We start from the raw sequence: 24,947 nt of genomic DNA, 5'->3' as shown, positions 1-24,947 counted from the left end.
AGAAAGAAAGAAAGAAAGAAAGAAGGAAAGAAAGAAAGAAAGAAAGAAAAAGGCAGGAAAGTCTGCACTTGCTAGAAATCAAAGATGATGTGACTTTTCATCTCTTAAAAAAAAAAAAAAAGAAATGTCCTAGGGGCTAGAGAGATGGCTTAATGGTTAAGGCACTTGCCTGCGAGGCCTAAGGACCCAGGTTTGATTCCCCACATAACCAAGATACAGAAGGTGGCACATGCAGCTGGAGTTTGTTTGCAGTGGCTGGAGGCCCTGGCATACCGATTCATTCTCTCTCTCTCCCCTCTTTGTCTCATAAACAAATAAATAATAAATTATTTTCAAAAAGAAATGTTCTAGGCTACTGGCCAAACTCCAGCATATTTGGAAAATGACATGTTTCCTGGTGAGGTTTCAGTGTAGGTCAGCGATGACTTACTTCCCTTGTCAAGTTCTACCTGGTCCACGTCCTTCAAGTGGCATCTCTCTTTAGACTTCAGCCCCTCTTTCATTAGCCTGGAGAGGGACAGTGAGATAATACTTTGACCCAATAAGGCTCAATTATTTTTCAGCTAATTTTTCCATTTGTAGCCAAGATTCAATTTACAAACTTAGAAAAGAAGTCTCTATGATAAACTTCCATGGATATAGCCTTGTTCTTCCTGTCCTATCTTAATGAGCTAAGTAAAGCTATTTATGGATAATGGAACAGCTGCCAGATTCCACCCCCAGGGTGACAGCAGCTCAATTGTGGGAGAAGTGATTCTTAAAATTTGCATATTTTCTGTATACATACAGTATATATATATACATATATACAGTATATATATACATATATACATAAATGTCCTTATTAGTTTTGAAGATGACATTTTAACACTCTACCTGTCTACTAAACTCTTTTGCAAGAAGGATAACTAGAGTCCATCTTGGTAGACTGAAACAGAATCAATTAAAACCAGGCAAAATAAGATGTGGAAAGACCAAGTAGGAGATAATTGCATTACACAAAGAAGGAAACGACAGTGGTGAATTAAGGTACTTGCAAGAGAGATGGAGAGAAATAAACCATTAAGGTACAGTTAAGGTTGTGCGGATTAAGGTACAATCTGAAGGCCTTGTGACCAATTGGACAGCAAGTAAGGACAGAATCCCTGTTTCTGGTTTGGGCTTCTAGGAAGACCCTGATGATGCTGGCCACTGAGATATATAGAATTTAATTTGAAGTAGAGAAATATATACATATAGTGTGTGTGTGTGTGTGTGTGTGTGCTCGTGTGTGTGGGTTATATGCATGTGTCTGTACAGATGTGCATACCTTGTGTGCACTCTTGTGGAGGCCAGAGAAGACCATCAGAGGCCTTCCTCATCCATGTATTTCCTTGAGACAGAGTCTCTCCCTCAACTCAAAGCTGCCATTTTTGGTCAGTGAGCCCCAGTCATACTCTAGTCTCTTGCCTCTCTGCCCTACTCAGGACTAGGGTTTTTCCTTGGAGAAATCCTATCTATTCCCATGGCTTCAGTACACTCATCTATATGCTGATTATTCCAATTCATGTTTTACAGCTACGCATGGCCATGTCTGTTTGTTTTTTCCATGAATGATAAGGAATAAAATTCAGGTGGTCTAAGGCCCTCATGCTTAAGTGGCAAGTACTCTTACCCACTGAGCTATATCCCTTACCCAAAAGTAGAACTTTTATTAGAAGCAGTAGACTAACTGAATTCCAAGAGACTGGTGTTTAAATGCCTGCAAGACATCCAGCTGGAGATGTTCAGAGGCAGTATGAGATTTAGGAACAGAAAAGAGGTTACAAAATCATGACCTAGAATAATTAGCTTACACATGATGGATAAAACCAAGGGAATAGAATTTCCCAGAGAGAAAACCATAGACAAAACAGGAATACCAACACCTGGAAGATGCATAGAGGAAGAACAGCAGAACAGAAAGAAAACTAGAAAAACATGTGTTGAGAAGGATTAGGTCAGAATAGCCCAAGGGAAGTCAAAGAGAGATAGGATTAAAAAGCATCTATTATATTTAGCAACTGGGTAGTTGACAAGATGAAAGATGAAGAGTAGATGCAAGCAGAGGAAATGGGGATGTTATGTGCTCAGAGCTCTTTCAAGAAGTTTGGCTGTGAAGAGCACAGGATGTGGAGCTGGGATGTGGCTCAGTTGGTACAGTGCTTGCCTAGCTGGGAGGGGGAACCGGTAGAGTGTGGATATTCAAAAGGAAAATGTGAAGGAGATGGACTCAGAAATGCTCAAGTAAGCCTTTCTTCTCTCAAAATTTGCTTCTCCATTTCAAGTCAGATTTTGTAAATGTGAAAAAGTTTCAAGTAACTACTGTGAAGAATGGGAAAAAGAATTAGAGTATCTCTTTCGCCTCTGCCATTTGGTAATCAACAGGAAACACCAATCATTAAAGATGCCTTTTCCTAGTACAGTGTGCAAAAAGTTTTATATTCAACTGAAACCTGAAAAAGCACTGTCACTACATGATTACCCTAACATTGAATCAACATAGAAACATCAAAAAGGCTCAATTTGCATTTCAATAAATCAGCATTTAAAAAATGTTTTTAGTGTAAGAATAATCCACATTGACCCAATCCACCTTTCTTTTTTAATTTTTATTTATTTTAAAAATATATTTATTCATTTATCTATTTATTTGCATACTGAGAGAGCTAGACAGATAAATAGAATTGGTGCACCAGGGCCTCCAGCTGCTGCAAATGAACTCCAGATGCATGTGCCTCTTTCTGCATCTGGCTTTATGTGGGTACTGGGGGATTGAACCCAGGTTGCTAGGCTTTGCAGGCAAGTGCTTTAACCACTGAGCAATCTCTCCAGGCCCAATTCACCTTTCTTAAAGAGAAATTAGCCAAGTACCATCACTAATGCTGCCCATGGTTACAGAAATGTGCCCATAGGGATCACAAAAACCTTCCTAAATCCATCAGACAAAAAATAATAATCAGGCTCCAACTGGCTGTGGTCAAGACTGGTTGCCATCTTTCCTCTGTTCTGGCTAACAAAACTTCCAGGGAGAACAGTCATTCAGGCCTGAGAAGTGAGTCTTGATGAGCTCATGACCATCTGGTTTCAGAATGGGGATGAAACACAATTCTTGCTGATAAAATCCCAATGTGAGGCTTGTTAGATAGGAGAAGAGCTTCTGGGTAAGGTTTACTCACTTTAGTGAGATTAGCACACCTTTCAGTCTTTCTGAAGACATCAAATGCCCAGGGCTAGTGCTGTCATCAAGGGACCATGTGGGGGGCCAGGCAAGGGGGACATGGGGTGTGCCAAGGGGTACAAAAGATGGAAAGAACTCACCAAACCATGAGTCACCAGCTCTGGAAATATCTTTGTTTTTCATTCTTTTTATAAGAAATAATACATTTTGGGTTGGAGAAATGGCCTGGTGGTTAAGGTGCTTGCCTGCAAAGGCAAAGGACCCTGGTTTCATTCCCCAGGACCCATATAAGCCAGATGCACAAGGTGGCATATGCACCTGGAGTTTATTTACAGCAGCTGGAAGTCTTGTGCGCCCATTCTCCTCCCTCTCTGCCTCTCTCTCACTCTCAAATAAATAAATAAAAATAATTTTTTAAGTTAGAAAAGAAATAATACATTTTTTTTTCTATTTTTGAAGCCACTTGCAATTGTGTTGGTTAATTGGGTGTGATGGGGCCAAAATGTTGAAACTGTCACAAGCAGGGACTGAGAAAACACTCAAAACAGAGGAGAGGAAATGTTTCCTAGTCTGTTAGTAGCAACACTCCTTTCATTATCATATTCCAGTAAATAGAAATTGAGGGGAGGGATCCTGATGAGAAGAAAGGAAAGACAAGATTAGGATTAAAGGGAAAGTAGCAAATTAAAAAGCATGAGTGAGTTCTCCCTAGAATGTTTTTCACCTACTCCTTCCTTTGCAGAAATGGACTACCATTTTCATTTCTTGCATTCCCCACATGTTCTTAATCATCAGCTTTTCCTTCTCCATTTGTGACTCATTCTCAGTCTCTGACATCAGAATTCGACTAATAGTTCCAGGGGGAGAAAAACTGAAATACAAATTACTCACTGAGGATATCCAGCCCTGCCACAGCCAGGTATTGGTGCTTCATTATGTAGGTTGGGTGCCCTACCCCACCTCACACTGAAGATAGTGGCTCATCCACACGTAGACTGAAAATTCACCTAACTCAACTATGTGTACATTCTGAACCCTTACTACCCTATAACCCTGTGCACATACCCTGCAGGAAAGCTGTGTTTCAATGCCTCTCCACCTCAGCACCCTACTGTGCCCTCTGCTTCTACTCTATACCTTCACACATATTCATCTTCTCCCAAACACAGACCCCAATAGGACCCTACCAACTATTTCATTTCTGCCTATGATTTGTAGCACCAGGCATGTTAGGGTCCTCATAAAGTCTTCCTTTCCTTATCCCCTAACATCTCACTTCTTTCAAAGTATGTCTCAGATTTAACCAGACATCCCCTTTCCTACACTCCATCATAAAGCAGGTACCCACACAACACATCATAGCCACATTGCTGAGGTCTCAGCTCTTGGTTGCTGCCCCCGCCCCCTCCCCCCAACACTTACCACTTGTCTTGTTAGATTGCCATCTTTCCACTCAGGAATCTGCCTGCAGTGGCTGTCACATACAAGTCCCATCAAGTCCCAGCTCTCTTGGAAAGGTTGCAAGACTTTCCGTAATCTGTATTATATCCTTCCATCTTCTCCCGGGCAGTCTGACAAGCTGAGCACTGTCAAATGTTCACACTGTGTTTCCTGGACCTTGGGATCTCACCATGCTGACTTCCTATGTTGAGAAGCTCGCATTCTCACACCCTGTCTTCCTAAATCCTGCTCATTCCTACAGGCCCAGCCCAGATCTCACCTTCGCCATGAAGACTCCCCAGTCACTCCAGCTCTCTCATCTGTGGACTCTGAGTTCATGCTCTTCAACATCTAATTGTCTTAACAAAGGTCCATTCTCTCTCCCTCGTGAGTCCATACTGCGTGTGGAGAGAATGCATGTTCTATACATGTTGCTGTCCCTCAATATGTCAAGTACAGTCCTGAACACTAGAGATGGGTGAGATCACCATTTTATCACATGTTCAGCATTCAAGGGGCACATGCCCTCCCACTTTTATAGTTTGTTTACTAACCCTGAAAAGGAAACAGGGGTCACAGTGTCCTGCAGCCCCTGCAAAGTCTGATACGAACTCCATAAGATATCTGACCCAGCTAAAGGACCCATTTCTGGAATGCAGGTCACTGTTTCCCAAAGATATGATGTTAATCCGACGGCACATATCAGTGAGGGCGGGGCCAAAACAAGCATGAGGCAGGGCAGTCTGGAACTACATTTACCACTGTGGCTTCCTCCAGTGGAGTCACTTGGTGCCAAGGGAGGTGGATGCGGCTTGTCCGTCAGCATGCCAGATGAGGGGGCTCCTCCCAAAGGGACAGAGGGGATGGAGTAGGGCCCAGGGACACCGGAGACAGAGGGAGGGCACCCGGCCTTGGCTGCTTTCCCTGCTTCATACACTGTGGGGGGAGATGAAGAGCAAGAGAGATTATGTCCTTCCACCCTCCACAACTCTCACGCCAAAAGTCTATGAGGGAGCACCTGGATAGGTGTGTGTTCATTCTCCCAGACTGCACGGGTTCATCAGAACCCCCCTCACTTGGCCTCCTCCAGCTCTACTGAAAGGCAGCAGGACAAGGCATGACAGTGTTTAGAACTTGGCAACCAAGGCAAAAAGGTAGTGCTGGAGCCATCATGGCATCATCCCGACGTGGATCTGTAGATTACTTCAGCACCTCTGGAGAAGGCCTAGCATGGGGGCTGTTCAGGGAAGCTTCTGGAGGAGCAAAGAAGCAATGGGATTTCACATGGCCACTATTCTGTGGTCACAAAGGCAGAGCCAATAACCCAACTGCCCCTCACACTGCTTCAGTCCCAAAGATACTAAAGATAGGGTGCTTCTGTCTTCCAAGATGTACTGGTCTATAGTATGGATGCCAAACTTAACATTGACATTGGCTTGGCTAGTAAGCTGAAACTGTGGACCTCTAAATGGACTCTGGTCCCTAGTATGGTCCATTTCATAAAAGAGGTAAATAAAACTCATTACTGACTACTGGAGGGTACTCAAAGGTCACCGTGTGCACAGTCCACTTATAAAGAGGGTGCTGTCTGCATGGAAGGGGAAGAACTCGGCAGGTTTCCTTAAACATCCTGAGAAGAGGGCATAGATTTTGTTACAACCTCACCATCCTGAATCAGTCCTTCCACTAATCTACTGCATCCACGAGAATTACAAAGGCACAAATGCATGGAGTGATGGGCTTGGGTAGCAAGCATGCAGATGTGCATGGAGGTGAGGAGGTGAACAAGAATGGTCGTCTCTGAAGCCAGGGGCTACCCCACACAGGAGGGACTCCAGAATGACCAACTTTGCGGGTGGAATGTAAGGGGGTGGAGGAGGAACTCAGGGCACACAGCTGTCCAATGGAGCGGTATTGTTGCTTCTAGTCACTCCACATCTCCTCACACTGGTCTCTACTCACAGGCCTGAGGGCAGCAGCACGTTTCTGGGCAGCACGGGCAGCGGACGTAGCAGCAGCAGCTGTGTGGGCAGCACTGGCACCAGCAGATCCCCACCAGCACAAAGAACAGGAAGACTCCCAGGAGCACCAGGCCGACAAACACCCACTCTGGAAAGATGCACAGAGAAATCGACTTGAGGAAGCCCCTGCAGGATAGGGTGCACTGTAGTAAGTGTATAAGTGGCAACATGTCTAATCAGGTACCAGAGCTCCCAAACTCAAGGGGAGCAATGAGGCTGAGAAGTGGGTTGGGCATGGAGAAGAGGAGAGAAAGTGACCTACGTCATATGGCACGCACGGATTGACAGGATTTGGCACATTGAGTTTTATCAGAACAAGGTAGGATAACACACAGAGGACAGGGAGGACCTTGTATGCTAGGTTCTGAAGTTGAGGATTCTCTATGTGCTTGTGGTGGTTTGGATTAGGTGTCCCCCATGTGTTCTGAAAGCTTGATCCCTGCTGATGATAATCTAATAGGTGGAACTTTGCATGGAGGAAGGGTGTTGCTGGAGGTGGGCCTCGGGGTGTTATACCCAGCTACACCCAGCTCGTTCTTGCTAGAGTTTGGCTTGCTCTCCTCTGCTATTGTCCATCTGATGTTGGCAAGGAGGTAACGTCCAGCCTCTGCCCATGCCATAGTTTCCCTGTCATCAGGGAGCTTCCTCTTCAGACTATAAGCCAAATAAAACCCTTTCCTCCTATCAGCTGGTTTTGGTCAGGTGCCAGAAACCGGAAGTTAACTACAACAGTGCCTATCTTTTATTGTGAAGTCAATCTTGTTTATAAATTTCAAGTCTTGGTCCTGTATGGTGCTGCACACTAGCAGTCCCAGCTCTCAGGAGCTGAGGCAGGAGACTACACGGTGAGTCCTTGTCTCAAACAAATAAACCTACAAGTCTTGAGGGGGGAAAAAGTCCTGTATGTCTACATGGTCTACATAGACCATTTTTATGTGGCTCAGGCCCTGCATGCATTCACCACTTCCCCTGCTCATCACCTCTAGGGTGCCTTATCTGTACTCAGCACCTGGGCAGACAGCCAAGCCTCTTCTCCATGCCTCAGCAATTGTCTATGGTTAGAGAAGAGTGGAGACATGGCTTCAAACAGAGGAGACAATGATTGTCCCATCCCCAGAGTGTGGGTTGGGTTAGATTATATTCAAGATGACCATGCTAGATAGCCAGCAAAGCCCAGGGCTAAGGTGGCTCAGAGCTCTAACGAACAGCAAGGCTAATGAGAGAAAATCTGGGTATGGCTATCAAGTTCTGTTATTTCCATAACTCTGCCAGAGGCTGAACATGAATTTTATTCCATTTGATAAACCAAAGGACTAAGAGAAAGGAAATAAGTTTCATTTGGCTTGGATAGAGTGACTGTAGCCCTCAGGTGAGTTGTCTCCATATGAGGCCGTTGAGACTTGGCTGTGGCATCCACTTGGAGGTGTGGGCAGGCTGAGGTGAGTGATGCTTCCTTTAAAAGCTGAAAGACTGAAGATAAAGTGATTGAGAGCTATCTTAAAACGAGCCGCAGGTGACAAGTTCTTCTTTAACGCTGGTATCAAACCCTTAGGTTTAAATGTGACTCAAAGGGTTTTCTGACAATTGTTAAGCCATTTGATTTTTAAAAATTTTTATTTGTTTATTTGCAAGCAGAGAGAGATAGAGAGAACACAGACAGATGGAGAGCAATTGGGCATGCTAGGGCCTGTAGCCACTGCAAACAAACTCCAGACACATGTGCCCCTTGTTCATCTAGCTTACGTGGGTCCTGGGGAATCAAACCTAGGTCCTTTGGCTTCACAGGCAAATGCCTTAACCACTAAGTCATCTCTCTGGCCCACATTTAATTTTTGGTTAAGAATACTTTTCTGAAACAAAACAAAAAACAGAATGCCCCTCACTTATTCATCTGAAACATATTAACCAGGTCAACCTCTCTTTAGCTAAGGACTGAGAAAGCTTTGTTCCCAATTTTAATGGTCTGAGGAACAATCTTGCTGAAAACAATAGAGAGCCCAGATCTTAGCAGTAACACAATGACCTAACTTAGCTTACGAGAGAGCAGTGTGAGCCCCGAGGTTTAGGGAGAGCTATAGGGAGCGAAACTAGCTAAGGATAAAAAGACTCCAGATTATATTTGAAAAACAAAAGAATACTAAGTGAACCAGGTATAGTGGCACATGCCTGTGATCCCAAAACCTGGGGAGGCTCAGGTAAGAAGACTACTGTGAGTTTGAGCTCACCTGGCACCTCAGTGCCAGGACTGTCTCAGAAAACATACTATCTATGAAAGAATTCTTGGGGGCAAAGGGAGGAAATTCAGGCAAATAGGAGCAGATAAGAAAATACAGATACTCTGTCTTGGGTCTGGGAGATGCAACTTTTACTTTGAAACATTACATGTGCCATTCTCTTCAATGTGAACAAATGCTTACAAATTGAAGGAACATTTGATAAGGGGGATTACAAAGAGATGTCTGTCTATGTTCTTGAAGGCCACATCCATGAGAAGAATGTCTGTGTTTGGCTTATCAACTAAAGGGAAAGGACTGAGGAATTCAAGGAAAATAATTGGTGCAGCTCAACTGTGAAGACTGGTTGTTCCTTAAAACCAGAATCAGCCCAAAACCAATGGCCATGAATATTTTGTATCTGTCTGCTAAGTAAGCTCTTCAAATTCTGGCAGAAACTCCACGGCAAGGCTGACCATATGCTTTACTTTTCCCATTTTGGATCTGGCCTCTCCATTGGTCATTTTTGTTTCTCCCTGATCCTACAGTACTGCACCAAATTACTGTTAGTTGGTCTAGGCTGGTGCCTTCAACTGAAGCTACAATAGACAGAGGTAAGGCTGGAGAGAGATTTCTCAGTGGTTAAGGCACTTGCTTGCAAAGCATAATGACCTGAGTTAGAATCCCCAGTACCCACCTAAAGCCAGATGAACAAAAGGGGAACATGCATCTGGAGTTCATTTGTAACAGCAAATAAAAATAGAAATATTTTTAAAGAAAAGATAGATGTATTTGGGGGAGGTGCTCTTGACATTAGGTCTGTGACCCCTAGAGACTTTTGGGGTCTAGGAATACAAAGAAATACAGGTCTGTGAATGTGTGTTTTTTAAGGGAGGAGAGAACATGGCTTTCCTAAGATTTGAAAACAATTTTTGATAATGTTATGAAAGGCAATCCAGAGCTACATGATTGTATAATGAATGGGTAAACATATAATTTAGGAAATAAAGAACACAGATAAATAATGACTCCATTAAGAATATTTATAGCTATCTGACAGCTAAAATTCTGAGATGGGCCTAGAGACTGCCAAAATTGCTGCATTCCTGACACTGAAGAATTGAATCTCTATCTTTGCCTAATTTTAATGATCATTATTCCTTCAGGGCCTAGGAACTGAAGGACTACAGTTTAAAGGCTTATCCAAGGGGCTTAATTTATCCTGGAAAAAGATCACAGATGTTATATAGACAAATGTACACATAAGTTAAGCAAGTAATTAGTAACTATTGCAAAAGCAAGGCAGATGGAGTGACAGCAAATAAAGAGTTAAATGGCCGAATACCTGGCATAATCTCCACAGCAAAACTGGGCAAGAGATCAGCAAGCAGCCCTGTCCTGCCTAGAAGAAGTAAAGGAAAAGAAGAAGGAAAGAGGTTACTCCAAAGGAAAAATACAGCTCAACAGACAGCTCCCACTGGTGTTATCCCCTCGTGAGGTCCTGGCCCTGTGCCTTCTGTGGTAAGAAAGACACATGAATTAGGCTGGGCACAATCCCAGGGAATGACCTCGTCCATCAGTCTGTGGCAGCCACATGAAGTGTGCACCAAAACTAGGCAGAAACAGAAACGGAACCTTCTCTCTGACCATTCACAGGAAATTCATTTGAAAACTCTGTTTGAGCAGACTGACGTATCCCTTCTTCACACACTTCACTGAAGTCAAACCCATCTGTATCCAAACGTTCCATCTAGATTTTCATACAATCCATACACAGTCCCATGTCCATATAAAAACAAAAGTACATATTTGGTTTTATCTCAGAGTTATCTTGCTACATGATTCTATTTATGGTTCAAAGATATTTCAATGATTAAATTTTTCAAAGGCAAGAGAAAGATAAAGCTAGATTGGTTACACACTCCTCTACAATCCTTCTGGCTTCAGAAAAAAAAAAAAGCTGTACATATGTTTATGGTATGGCCTTCCCATATGGCACCCACAGCTGGCACTGTATGTGCCCGAGTGCCTTCTGCGGGGTATGGCATAGAAGCTTAAAGGCTGGTGTCAGAACAGGTGTCTCTTGGGGGCTCTTGGAGGCAAAGAGCTGTGTAGGAAATAACATACTGGAAAATATGAAGGAGGAAATAAGTCCTTTTAAAAACTAGCCTGATTTGTAGCAGATGTTCTATATGCTTTTGCCATATTATCAGAGTAAACTGAAAGGCCTATGATATCATTACCACCCTGAAGCCTTGCAACTAAACAGACAGTTGCACCAGGAAGTAGCTAGCAAACTGCCCTCTTCTCTGACTTGTGACAGTCAAAGGTCACTATGACATCTAAAGCATGCAACTAAATCCTACTTCATTTAGGTACATGGCGTTCATCTGCAGGCTAGCACCGTGCAGGGTCAGCTCAATGCCCACGACATCTCAGCATTTCTAGTGATTACATCTTTACAGTACAAAAAGCAGGTGCAATCAATTTAATACCATTTTTTAATTATACCAGTGTTCACAACATAATATCATTTCAAAGGCTTAGTAACCACACTTAGCTCTGGGGCCTACAGGTTATATTACTGATGACTTTTCTGTTATGAATCTAGTTAGTGACTTGGACCACAACACATACAGAGATGTTTAAGACACTGGTAGGTTTGAGATCTCAAGAGTAAACACAGAAAGCTAAGTCTTCATTTAACTAGATCAAACAAGAGGTATATTTAGAAGTATTAATTGTCCTGATTGGAAAAAAAAAAACCCACTCAACAAAAATCTGCAACATACATTTTCATATATCTATCCACAGTACTATTTCCAAATAAAAACAAAGCTTATACATATGGATTTAGCTCATTTAGAATTTTTTTGTTTTGTTTATTTCATTTTTTTAGTTTTTTGAGGTAGGGTCTCTAGCCCAGGATGACCTGGAACTCACTTGGTATTCTCAAGGTGGCCTTGAACTCTTGGTGATCCTACCTCTGCCTCCCAAGTGCTGGGATTAAAGGCATGCATCACTACAACCACACCTGGCCTAGAAAATAAATTTTAAAAAAATATTTTTATTTATTATTTACAAACATACACAGAAAGAGAGAACGAGAGAGAGAATGGGCATGCCAAGGGCTTTTTGCCACTGCAAACAAATTCCAGATGAATGCACCACTTGTGCATGTGGCTATCTAAGGGTACTGAGGAATTAGACCCTGGGCCATCTGGCTTTGCAAGCAAGCTCCTTTAACCACTGAGCCACTTCTCCAGCCTGAAAATAGCTTTTTCCTATTAAAGTTTGTTGGTGTATTTTAGAGAAAAGCATGCCCAATTTTGAATCTAAAAGTCATATTTGTTCACTGGTTCCCACCTCTATATGGCACCTAACTGAAGAGCAGTTGTAACACAGCTCACAGAAAAAAAAAATGTCTCCAGGACACTAGGGGAGGATGCAGCAGCTGTGGAAAGATATTGGCGAGTGGGGTGAAAGGGACCTTTGCTCACTCTGCCTTTCCTCTGCTCTACTCAACTGTAAGAGGCTAATGTGCCAATGCATGTCCCATGGGTTACGATTCCACATTGAAAAGCGGCATGCCCATCTCAAAGGAAACGTGGCATAGGGTGGTGATATAGGACAGCTCTGCTAAAGGCCTTGGCAAGGAGACTGTCCACCTTCCTGTCCTCCACCTTGCACAACTGACATGGTAAGCTGGCTCTGCTGCTTGCAAGGCCCCTTAGAAGGAGTCAAGTGGGCACTGGAGAAATGTGTCCTGAAGGCAGATTCTCAGGCTAGCCTTTTATCTACTCCTTCAAAAAAGGCTAAGAGGTACCCCTAAGGGTTACATAGTTGCCAAAGGTAGGACAATAGACAAGGGTTTGGGATTAAAATCTGAGTAAGTGACCACAAGCATACAATGGTTTCATCTGGCATGTTCTCTATAAGTGTCTTGGAAAGTCAACAAGGTAACAGACAGATACCCAAAGATTTGGAAGTGGGATCTTGACTATCTCTTGAAGACATGATTACTGTTCCTAAGCAAGCAATAGCCAATGATCAAGAAACCAGGGTACAAGGGTTATTAGCAAACCAATCACCAGATATGAACTTGATGACAGATTTTTGCTATGCTTTTTCCCTATCTGAACAGTTAATATTTCTCAGTAGATCTCTTGCTGACTCTATAATCGAAAAGCTTCTTTGTGTTTATTCTGTAGCCTTCACATATAAACATGTTTATAACATTTCTGGATGTGCTGTGGGCCACATCACTAATTAAGAGTCATAAGAGAAATGTCACTGATGATATATGCTACCAATCTGTAGGCTTTCTTAGGATATTAGCTATGTGGTATACATGCATGTAATTTTAATATACATATATACATATATAGTTAATATTTAGTTACTTAGTTTCTTGAGATAAGGTCTTGATATGTATCCCAGGCTGGCCTGGAACTCACAATCCTCCTGCCTCAGACTTCTGAGTGCTGGGATTGATTACAGGTGTATGCCACCACATTCAGCAATGATAATTATTAACTATAAACCATCCATACAACCAGAGAGGATACAGTGTTTATTCATATTATCCAGAGGCACAGAAAGCAGTGGTTTGGGAATCAAGGTAGTTAGGGAAACTATCATGAATTTATTTGGTAACGACTACAGATAAATTCCTCCCCTCTCTTGGTCTCGGTTTTCTCATTAGTGCAAGGAAAGGGCTGAATATAATAGCATATAAATAGGGAGAGCATACAGCTTGGATTTGTCTGGGACAGACCTGATTTATAACAGTGACCCTGATATAATTACTAATAGCACCCTTTTGCAAAGTATCATAGTTTGGACAATTAATGGTACAGTCATCATAGTTATATCATATTTGTTTCTCAAGTCTGATACTCAGTAAGTGGTGTCACAAACCCAGATATCTATAGGAACCAGCAGGTGATGTAACCGAGCACAGCTGGCCAGATGTGAGACTGCAGGGAACACTTCGGGGTATGGCAAATGGTGGCGTCTTAAGGGAGCAACTACAGCTCAAACCCCATGTGAATGTGTCAGACCATCTTTGTGTTCGAGTTCACTAGATCCCAGATTTTATGTGCAATATTCTGATTTTCAACTGTTGGGCAACTAATTTACATATTTTAAAAACAGTAGATAAACCAAACAGAATATGTCTATGGGCTGTACAGAAGCCAGCGATCACGGGTTTCTACTCTCTGAAGGGTCTGTGCACACAGATATATATTTATGGGAGATAGACCACAAAAGCTGGATTTCCCCACAGGTCATATGTATTGTCTTGATGATGTTCCAATACACACTGCTTCCACATGTACAATGATAGTGAGTATAATAAGTGCACTTCAAGCCAGTCATGGTGGCACACACTTTTTAATCCCAGCACTCAGGAGGCAGAGGTAGGAGGATTGCTATGAGTTTGAGGCCAGCCTTGGATTACATAGTGAATTCCAGGTCAGCCTGGGCTAGAGCAAGATGCTACCTCAAAAAACTAATTAATAATAACAATAAATAAGAGCACTTCATAGTGACAGCATTACATACCACATTGTTAGCTTTTTTTTTTTTTTTCATTTCTGGGGAGCTAGATGGGCATCACGGAGAAAAATAAATGAGCTTTTTATCTTTTACTAAGGACTTTTATTTTTGTAATTGAAAATGGTAAAATATGAAGACAGTGTATCAGAAATACAAATAGGACATTCATGAAGCTTTTTGCAGGGAGCTGCACATATAGCTTATCATGCCCCTGAAGCAACAGTCAATAGCTGATGCTTCCCGAGGTGAGCGTTTCCCATAATGCATTTGAGTCGAGTTAGTCCTGGGATAGTATGGGTGACAGACTCTTGCAGTAAGGTGGGAGAAATTAAATGTCTTCACAATTTAGAACGTAGTTGAAGTATGGAGATAGCAGAGAACACCACTATGTCAATCTCAGGGAAAGTGCAATGCTCTCTCTGGCTTTTACACCATGATTTTATTTTATTGGAGCTAAAGGCAGTTTTAAAATTGAATTTATTCTAGAATCCTATATTTCTGAAAGCCATTTTGCTTCCAGCTCCTTCCTTAACAATTCTAAGAAATTCTATTGCCAGTTGGAAATATGCTATCTTTTCTTCTGCCCGATAACATCAAATGAAAGTCTGATCTCGGAGCGTCTGAATGATAGCAGTAAATACATCCCAGATTCTAGCGGCACTGCACCACACTTGTGAATCACTGTTATTCTTCCAGGATTCAGCTTAAGAGTGGCAATTACAAGTCACGTTAATGTCTTAGGGAAGGATGGGAAGTAGATACTGCCTATAGAAGGCCAAACTCAACCATCAGTGGAAAACAGTTTTCATCTAAGCACTCAGTTTTCTCCAAACCTTGCAAAATCCATTACTTTAAAGAAATTTCCACATGAATGGACCAAATGAATCCTGCATACTAATAGTTTGTGCATGTACACACACAAGTACCAGCTTGATACCAGGCTGTCATAAACTCCACAGAGAAATATGTTCACATTACTTTGGGTGGAACGCTAAAAGTAGAAACTGCACTGTGAATGAAGCAATTTACATATCTTACCTACATAATTGTCTAGCTCAGCTGTTTCTGATATTGCCACCTCAAGTTATCCCCTAGTGGACTCTTTAAACATATTCCTGGAAAGCAGTTCACTTCTGGAATATCTCCAGCTCATTCATTCATTCACTCATTCACTCCACAAAGAAGTGTAGATTCGAGGTAGAGGCAGAAACAGTCACAAGACACAGGCCCTTGTGATGCTTTAGAGGCTCAGTCTAACTAATCCACTCCCATGCAGCTTGCCCAACAGCATAAGAGCTTAGTTTTAACTATCTGCTTCTATGTCATCAGACTTACTAATGTCAAAGAGCTTCCTCCAGCCACATCCATTTTAGTCAACCTTTGGGCTGATGCCTTTTAGACATCAAGTTTCATCTGGTCATGGGATTTTTCCCTGGGACACAGTCCTTGCCTTACTTCCTACATCTCAATGCCTTCCTATGGCATTACCCCTAAGGCTCTAAAGTTCTATTCTTGGTAGCCAAGACCTTAAGATAGAATTTCATTACATTCCTTACTAAGACAAGAGTGTAAACTGCTTCGTTCATGGTTTTACTCAGTCTACAGGACTCTGAAATATATTCTGACAGAGCTGTGTGTGAATGGTGCAATGAGAAGATGCATCCTCCTCTGTCTGGACCACTGTACACACCTTCACTGGGGCACCTCTCTCTCAGCTATACTGATTTCATTATATATGCCTCCTCCAGCACGTTGGAAACTTCTTCAAAGCAGGGAGTATGGTTAACAGCCCAGCAGCCCAGCACAAGCAATTACCTCATCTACCCATCAGGGCTGTAAGTTTGATGATTTGGTAGGCTGGGTTTCTGGCTAGACTTTTGACTTGCTGTTCATCAAAGTCCCTTCCACTTGTTCCATGGAGAAGCAAGATTTTAATAAGTATGAAAGAACCATTCATCCATCAATTCAGCCATAGAGTACTATTCTATGCACTACAGAACACTTAGCTACCCTGGAGTCAGTGCTTAATGCCAAGGGTGTCCTTCACACATTAAAGCATCTTGACATCTAAGTGAATGGATGCTCCCCAACCCCAACATCTTGTGATCTGAGAACCACCAAGCTAGTATATTTTTTATGGAAGTTATTCTAACATAAAAAATATACTAGCTTGGTGGTTCTCAGTGTTGTTAGCTCAAGCCCTCAAAATGCAAATGAAGCTGGGCATGATGGCACATGTCTTTAATCCCAGTACTCAAGAGGCAGAGGTAGGAGATTCACCTTGAGTTTGAGGCCACTCTGAGGCTACACAGTAAAATCCAGGTCAGCCTGGGCTAGAGCAAGACCCTACTTTAAAAAAAAAAAAAAAGACAAATGAAGGTGCAAAAGTTTTGTATTTCATTCAGATTTGTTTTCACAACCTAACCCTCAAGCACTTGATGAAATAAACAGGGTGTTAGTGCATGGGTGGGATAACAGCTCTTCATCCATCCTCCTGATTCCCAGAACACAGCAGTTTCCATTTCCTTGAACACAGTAACCAGAGGTGTTTGTAGGCATGCCAAGACCCTGTGCATATGAACTCTCTCTTTAGAGCAATAATGAATGCCGTTCTCCCCAGTTCCTGGCTCCCTTCTGTTTAATGCACATCTCAGCTTCATTTGCTTCCTGGCTTCCCTCAGATGCCCTGGATTCATCTTCGGGGATATACTGTATCCACCTTCTGTTCTCCCCACTCCTCATCTTCCAAAACATTTCCATCCTATGTCTCTGAGGACAGCAAATGCCTTCTTCTGGCCCTTTTGCATGCAAAGATGACTCTATGGCTACGTTGTAAGGACTGTTTCTATGGCTATTTAAAATCCCAAATAGATTGGAAATTTCCCAAGGGCACATCCATTCCTGATTTCATCCTATATTCCCATGGCAACATGCTTTCAATAAATATAGTTTATGACTATCTCAAATGTGAATACAGTCTCCTTCCTATTATATATATTTATCTACTATATATTTAAGCATTTCATGGGTTTACATTTTTCTTTTTGTATCTCTTATATTTTAGTTCATTTTAAATTATAGTCTTAGAGGAGAATAAGTCTGACAGTGGATTTTCTCCACAAAAATGACTACTTTTGGATCCCTTGCAATTAACTGTTAATAAATGCTTCCAGTTTTTTTGGCAGTGATTATAAGTTTAGCCTAAGGCATTGACTTCTTCTATTCACATAGAATTCCAGAATAAAAAAGAAAGAAAGAAAGAAAGAAAGAAAGAAAGAAAGAAAGAAAGAAAGAGAGAAAGGAAGGAAGGAAGGAAGGAAGGAAGGAAGGAAGGAAGGAAGGAAGGAAGGAAGGAAGGAAGAAAGGAGACATTCCAGAAGCACATTTTGCAGCTAAGAAGGCCCATGGAGTCTAGTCCATACTCCTGTCTTATGTTTTCAGAATTCAAGCTCAGAGGGGTTAATAATCTTTCTCAGGGCTGGAGAGATGGCTTAGTGGTTAAGCACTTGCCTGTGAAGCCTAAGGACCCCAGTTAGAGGCTCGACTCCCCAGGACCCACTTAAGCCAGACGCACAAGGGGGCGCACGCGTCTGAAGTTCGTTTGCAGCGGCTGGAGACCCTGGCGCGCCCATTCTCTTTCTCTATCTCCCTCTTTCTCTCTCTGTCTGACGCTCTCAAATAAATAAATAAATAAATAAATTTTAAAAAAAGAATCTTTCCCAAAGTCACACAGCTGACTAATAATGGAGCCAGGAATAGAACCCGGGTCTGCTTCTTCCATGCTCCCCACCCCCATCATCTCTATACCCACCAGCCTTGTTTATTCCCAATTTAGAAATGTACAGTGACTGCTGCCCAGCCTCCTTGTGTTTGCACCGACTGACTGAAATTAGCTTATGCTTGTGGTATTGCTCTACTTACATAATTAAAGTATAATTTCTGGATGTATAAAATGTTGAAGATGGTTGGAATCCTCAGCACCTTTTAAAGTTAGAACTGGAAAGTGATTACTGAATTCATCATAACACAGCGTGATCTAATTAAAAGGTATTTGCCATGCTCCTAAAAACTAATAAACAATAATAAAAATGATTGCCAAGGCACTTAGTCTGCAAAGTGCTATAGTGATGCAGCTTCCTGCTCCAGCATGGATGGAAAATGTTATTAGTACTATAACACGCCTGACTGGTCCTGAGGTGTGAGGCAGAAGATAGCTAGACGTGACCCTAAACTGATGGGCGGGATGCCACAGAAGGGGCAAAGTGGGCTGTGATTTCTGGACACGGAGATACCCATCAGAATAGACCCAAAGATACCAAGGATGGCTACTTTTCTTAACCAAAAGAGGCCCGGGGGAGGGCACAGGTCCCCAGAAGGACCCAGCCGGTCTCGGATGGCCCGAATCCCCGCCCTTTCCTCAGTGGTCATCCCCCTGCTCGAGGGCGGGCTTCCATCCTGCCGCCTTTCCCAGGGGCCTCTCTCCTCGGAGGCCGAGCAGCCCAGCCTCGGGCGCCAGCCCCGTGTGAACCGCCAACCTGCACGCTTGAATAGCGACAGCTGGCTTTGGAGAAAAATGGAACAACTGTCTCCAGCCCGGCTTTCAAGGACTTCCATTCTTTCTTCCCGGGGGCTGAGCCGATTTCGCGGTGCCGCCCACTCCCGGGCCCCCGCCCCCGCCCCCGCCCGGCGACAATGAGCGCGCGCTGACCCAGCTGCGCCCGCCGCCCGCCCCGTCTCCACGGCAACCGCGGCGGCCAGGAATGCGCGCTAATTGAAGGGCGAGTTCCTCCCCCGGGGACGAGCAACAAGTGAAGCAGAAAATAGTGAGCCGGGCAGCCGGCTGCGTGCGTGCGTGCGTGCGTGCGTGCGTGCGTGCGTGCGGGCGTGCGGGTGTGCGGGCGTGCGTGCGAGGAGAGAGGGGACTGGGCCCGCGCAGCCCTGGCTCCGGGTGGCTGCGGAATGGAGGGACCTGCTAAAAGCGCCTGCAAGCCCTCCTTTGTATTCTGCTGTTGTTTTTATTTATTTGAGACAGTGTGAACGGGTGCGCCAGGGCCTCTAGGCGCTGCAAAAGAACTCCAGACGCATGCACCACCATGTGCATCTGGTTTACGTGGGACCTGGAGAATCGAGCCTTCGCAGGCAAGCTCCTTACCCGCTAAGCCATCTCTCCAGCCCTCCTTTGTGTTAATGATTGCAGGGCAGGGGACTGCAGCCGTGGTTCAGAAATCTTGGTGCATACTTTTCAGGCATACTCCCACCTTTTTTTTTTTTTTTTTTTTTTTTTATTGGGCCCCTTTGCTTGATTCAAGTGGAGATGGACGTACATATCCGTAGGTCTTTATAAACGAAGTGCCAACTACTAGTAGCAAAGGCTGGGGCAGGCCAAGGGAGATGACACGATGCTGTTCTTAAGATGGCCACCATTGGGGATGGGTGACTACAGTAACTAACTTGCCAGGGAACACCAGTGGTGTATGTCCGTGGTTTGCCATAAATTGAAGGGTAGCCTAGTTTGGATGGTAAATTATGTCGCCTACTTCCCAGGCCCACCTAGATCTAAATGGCTTGTGACACCTAGTCCCTGTAATTAACTAAGGGCTGGCCACAGGAAGTGGGAGCTTCTAACAGCAACCAATTTGGGGTAGCCCTAAGTCAGCATGGTGAGACAAAGGGTCCCTAAGTGCGCCATCCAAGAAGACTTCTACCAGGCTGACTGTGGTGACTACTATATGACACTATAGATGTCTTTGAGAATATGTGTATCTATTTGTAATGGGCCAATTCACAGCTGGCCCATTATAACCTCTGTGGGCTGTTTTAAAGAAAATCATCTGGTTAGCAGGAGTCCTCAACATAGACTTTCCTAAAGAGGATGCCCTCATGTTAGGGATGTCACACTGCTGGGGACTGGAACAGGACATATGGGAAACTCCAAGGGTGAGAGAAAAAACTGACCCCTGCTGAGTTCTTATGCGCATTTAATCTTTACAGTAGGTCTTCCATGTAACTTTTCTAAACCCTCTCTTATTTTTACAGATTAGGAAACTAAGGCTTGTCCCTGGTCATACTATTACAGTGATTCCAGCCCTGCCTTATCCCAAAGCCTCTGCTGTTTACACTGGACCATATTCAGGATTCAAATGAAATTTAACTTACCTCTAGGACATCTGAAACCCACATAAAAGGGATGGGTGTAAGAGAGTTGTTCTCTACTCACTACATAGTTCCCTACAAAGTAAACATGTACACAGACATTTCCAAATGTCTCCTGAGAAATAAAACATTCCTCTTTTGAGAACCTACGGCTTACATACTTAATATCCAAACAGTTTTAATCTTTTCTTGTACTGTTCATATGTGTGTGTGTGCACATGTGTTTACCTGTGCTCGTGTGTAAAAGCATGTGTGTGCATGTGTGAGGCCAAAGGACAACCTTGGGTGCTATCTCAGAAATGCTATCCATATTTTCAAACTTCATATTTATTTATTTGTACATTGTGTGTGTGTGTGTGTGTGTACATGCCAGGGTCTCTTGCAACTGCTAACAAATGCCCGTCTAGCTTTACGTGGGTGACTGGGGAATTGAATCAGGGCAGGCAGGCTTTGCAAGCAAGCATCTTTGATAACTGAGGCATCTCCCCAGCCTATCTGCCTCTTTTTGAGACAGGGTCTCTCACTGGCCTAGAGTTCACCGATTAGGCTAGACTAGCCAGCAAGTGAGCTCTAGGATCCCTGTCTCTACCTCCCCAGCACTGGGATTACAGGCACATGCCAACACATCTGGTATTTTTACATGGATTCTGGGATCTAACTCAGGCTCGCATGCTTGCGAGGCAAGTACTTTATCCACAGAGGAAACTATCTCCCTAAGCCCCTCTTATAGGTCTTTAATCGCTTCCAAAGTATAACTTATATCTTTACCAAAGCCAATTTTTGCAGGGACAAGACAGTGAGGTTTATGTATTTTATATCCTTACTGTGCAAAGGACATACTAACCAAAAATACTCATTAAATTGTAATTATAACTTAAAATGAAGTCATGCTTAAAGCAATACTGCTCCACACCATGATGCCTACCAAAAAGCAGAGTAGATTGTGCAGTAGAGTAGCCTGAAAGCTAGAGGAACTTTCTTTATTTTTAAAAATATTTTTATTTATTTATTTGCAGAGAGAGAGAGAGAGAAATGGGTGCAACAGGGCCTTTAGCCACTGCAAATAAACTCCAGATGCATGCATCATTGTGCATTTGACTTTACATAGGTACTGGGGAATCAAACCCAGTTTCTTAGGCGTTGTAGGCAAGCACCTTCACAGCTGAACCATCTCTCCAAGCTCTAGAGGAACTTTCTTGCTGAGAGAACATGGCATGCCCTCATTTCTCTAGAGGAATACCACCTCCTTTTTCCCCCAGCAGAAGGCTTGTTTCCCACTGGGTAACTTCTCTGGCTCTTACCTTTCTCTATCTTTTCAACATATGTTTCTGATTCTTTCTAAAAACAAGACCAACAGAGGCATGAAGGTACAGCAGGCTAGGGCCATGACAGGCTGGAGGAAAGGCACTGGGGGCATAGGATGGAGAAATCCAGTTCTTGCTTTCTTCCCCTCTGCTCATGGGAGCCTGGAGTTGCCTCAGCCCCTCTGGAACCCTGATGGTGCAGGTGTGTGCTAAGTAGGGTGTCTTTACCCTCCAGGAGTCATCTACCCCACTTTCAACAAAGTCTTTCACTGAAGCATGGTCAAGTAAGCCTAAAGATGAAAATGTGGGTTCAACTCAAATCACAAGATGTTCCAAAGGGGTTATCTCCAGACAGGACCAGAGTACAGCTCTGAAATTCATCCTTTCTCGCCCTTCTGTCAGGAATAAACTTTTTCTTTCTTCTTCCCCAATTCTTTCCCCCTCTCCCTCTGTTTGTAAATCTTCCAGAGAAACAGCAGCAGCCTCTCTCAGAGATCAAAGTTTTAGCAAGCAACAAAGACCTCCAAGGAGGCTGTTGCCATGGGAACTCTGGGAGCTGAGGCCCTTCTAATCGGCAGATCTCCTTGGTTAGCAACACCAGGCTAGGGCTGTCACAGAGGGAGGGCAGGAGAGGAGGAGTCCTGGCAACAAGTAGCCTTTCTGAATAGCCTGAACTAAAATCACTGGGATGCGATACAGGATTCAAAGTGAGGCTGCATTAACACAGGCGCGGGTACGAGCACATTCTACCCAGACTTAGAAAACACTCCCATCAAGCATCCCTCATATCACTGCTTTGGATATGTCCCTTTCCAAGATCAGACTGGTTTCTCATTTAGTTCTTAATGGCTTTGTATGCTACTGAGCATAAAAAGTTTAGTTTATACCAGAATAACAATTTCAAGCACAGTATTATGAATAGCTTGTTATTGGGGAAAAAAATCCATGCCCACCCATTCCTTTATCACTTGTCTAGGTAACATATGCTGTACTCTTGGGTAAGGCACAGGAGGTAAGGCAAGAAAAAATAGGAGCATGACAGGGAAACAAAGGTAATTCTGCAGCATTACATGTTACATTCGCAGGGAAGAGTCAATCCTAAATTAGTCCCTGCTTACAAGGACCTGGTGCGAGCATACCTATTTCTGGCCTCCTCCATTAGCACTACATTTGGCCCATAAAAAAGCAGAAACTGATGATGAATTCCACAAAATGTTAACAGTGTGTGTTTTTGCCTGCCTGGCATTCTTTTCATCTTCATTTGGAAACAACTGCCTGGTTTTCTTTAGGAATCTCCTCTTTATCTACAGCTAATTGGGGATACTTGCTGGTGACTACATTCCTCTCCCAACACCAGGGATTTTGTGGCAACTGTGAAGAAGATGTTTAATCCTTCTAAATGGAAGGTGAGAAAGACTCAGGAAGCAGGCCATCTTTGCTCCATGTAGCAAGCCTGAAGCTGACACAGAGCGGTGGAGCAGGGAGTAGTAGTAAAGGAAGAGATAAGGGGAGACAGATTCTTTGACACATAAGTTGTCGCCAGGACTCAACCCTGATTGTTGCTAGGAATACTCTGGGGTTTACCCATTACCTAAGCCAAAAACAAAGAAAAAAAAATTGACCCAAGTTAGTTGCAATCAAAATACTTCTGGAAAGTTCAATAGTTATCTCTAAATCATAAGACATGAGGACATGATTTCTCTTTCTGTACTTTTCTGTCTTGTCCAAAGTGCTTTCAATAACCATGTATGATTTTTGCTGCGACAGAAACAATATTAAAGCAGAACAAAGCACTTAGCAGCATATACACATTGTCCTTTATGGAGAATTAATTTTTCAATCTGGGATCTTTGAAGTTGAGTAGAAACCATCAAGCACTTTGGAAAATTACCCTGTTTATCCTCACTTCCCGACAAGAAAGCCTGTTCCATGTTTAAGCGCATCACAGGAGGAGTTTCTGTAATTTCCCACTAACCACCCATGACTTCTAAAAATTATTTACCATTAGGAATATCTTTATTAGCTTGAATTTAAACACCACTTGGCTCCTGTCCTCTTATTCCATTCTGAGGCCAGAGGCAGGAGTTTTCAAATAGCCTCATTTCCACAGGGGTTCTATCCCCCATTTTCTAATTAAAGTCCTTTAAACAACAAGGTACCATCAGAAAGAACAGGGTCAGGCCCTTACATTGTGCATAGAAAGAAGAAAGAACAAGGCGAGCTGCTTTTAGATTTTAAAATAATAACTCCCTATGTGAGCCTTCCTGAAATGGTGAAGTCCTTTTCCTGCCAGCTGGAGCAGCCCCAGGGAACTTTATTCCTATCCAAACAGTGGCATGGTTCCAGGTTATAAACAGCCTATACTTGCCACTGATCCTAAACCAATGCCTAATCTCACCGTGGCAGATCTCTGGACACACCCACCTTCTATGATTGTCTGCTGGTATGGCCCTACCACCACAGACATCTGCCTAAATATTTCTAAGCTACCTGTCACTGTCAACTTGAAGCACCAAAACACTGTGTGCATTTCCAATTTCAGAATGACTTTACCTTCTGAATCACCAAAAAGACAGCAAAGGGTATTCGGGCTCATTTTCATATTTAATGTTGAAACAGTGGTTGTCCTCCCATTTTCGTGAATCACATGTCTTTGGATATTTCTGAACCTTCTGAAAGAAGCATCCATAGCAGGTGATGGAGGTTCAGATGCATACGGTGAGTCATGCTCAGTGGGGAGGTATTCTATCTAGACAAGAACAACTGTGCCTTTGAAGGAAGAGGGGGGTCTAGGTCAATGCTTACAGACAGTTTCATGAAGAAATGCAGTGAATTTACTAAAGTAATCCTGGGGCCAGTAGAAACCATGACCTGTGCCACCAAGTAGTAACCCCATTTCTTAAACATAGCTGGTTCTATGGCATCTTACCATGCACAGGATGTGTGGTGGTGTTGTGAAAGCAGATAAAGCTAGGGATCAAAACAATTGGATTTAATCATTGACATTTTTTTAAAAAAAACTGGGATATAGTTATAAAAGCAGGACAGTGACACC

The 24,947-nt window shown here is 43.2% G+C and overlaps 1 protein-coding gene across 4 annotated transcripts in view; it reads right to left on the bottom strand.

Annotated features, from left to right (window-relative positions):
* The window catches only part of Ildr2 (immunoglobulin like domain containing receptor 2), a 66,805-nt gene that overhangs the window by 14,809 nt on the left and 27,049 nt on the right, over window positions 1–24,947 (bottom strand). For all 4 annotated transcript variants that reach the window (XM_045149178.1, XM_045149183.1, XM_045149184.1 and 1 more), the window contains 3 exons: window positions 10,219–10,275; window positions 6,602–6,748; window positions 5,399–5,575 (listed from right to left, as the gene is read on the bottom strand). In XM_045149178.1, coding sequence (XP_045005113.1) covers window positions 5,399–5,575; window positions 6,602–6,748; window positions 10,219–10,275 — 381 coding nt within the window. The remainder of the gene's footprint in view (window positions 1–5,398; window positions 5,576–6,601; window positions 6,749–10,218; window positions 10,276–24,947) is intronic.

The sequence above is a fragment of the Jaculus jaculus genome, chromosome 1, assembly GCF_020740685.1.
Source record: "Jaculus jaculus isolate mJacJac1 chromosome 1, mJacJac1.mat.Y.cur, whole genome shotgun sequence".
Taxonomy (NCBI): Eukaryota; Metazoa; Chordata; class Mammalia; order Rodentia; family Dipodidae; genus Jaculus; species Jaculus jaculus.
Note: the sequence above shows the minus strand (reverse complement) of the source record. Positions and strands in the feature narration are given on the sequence as shown.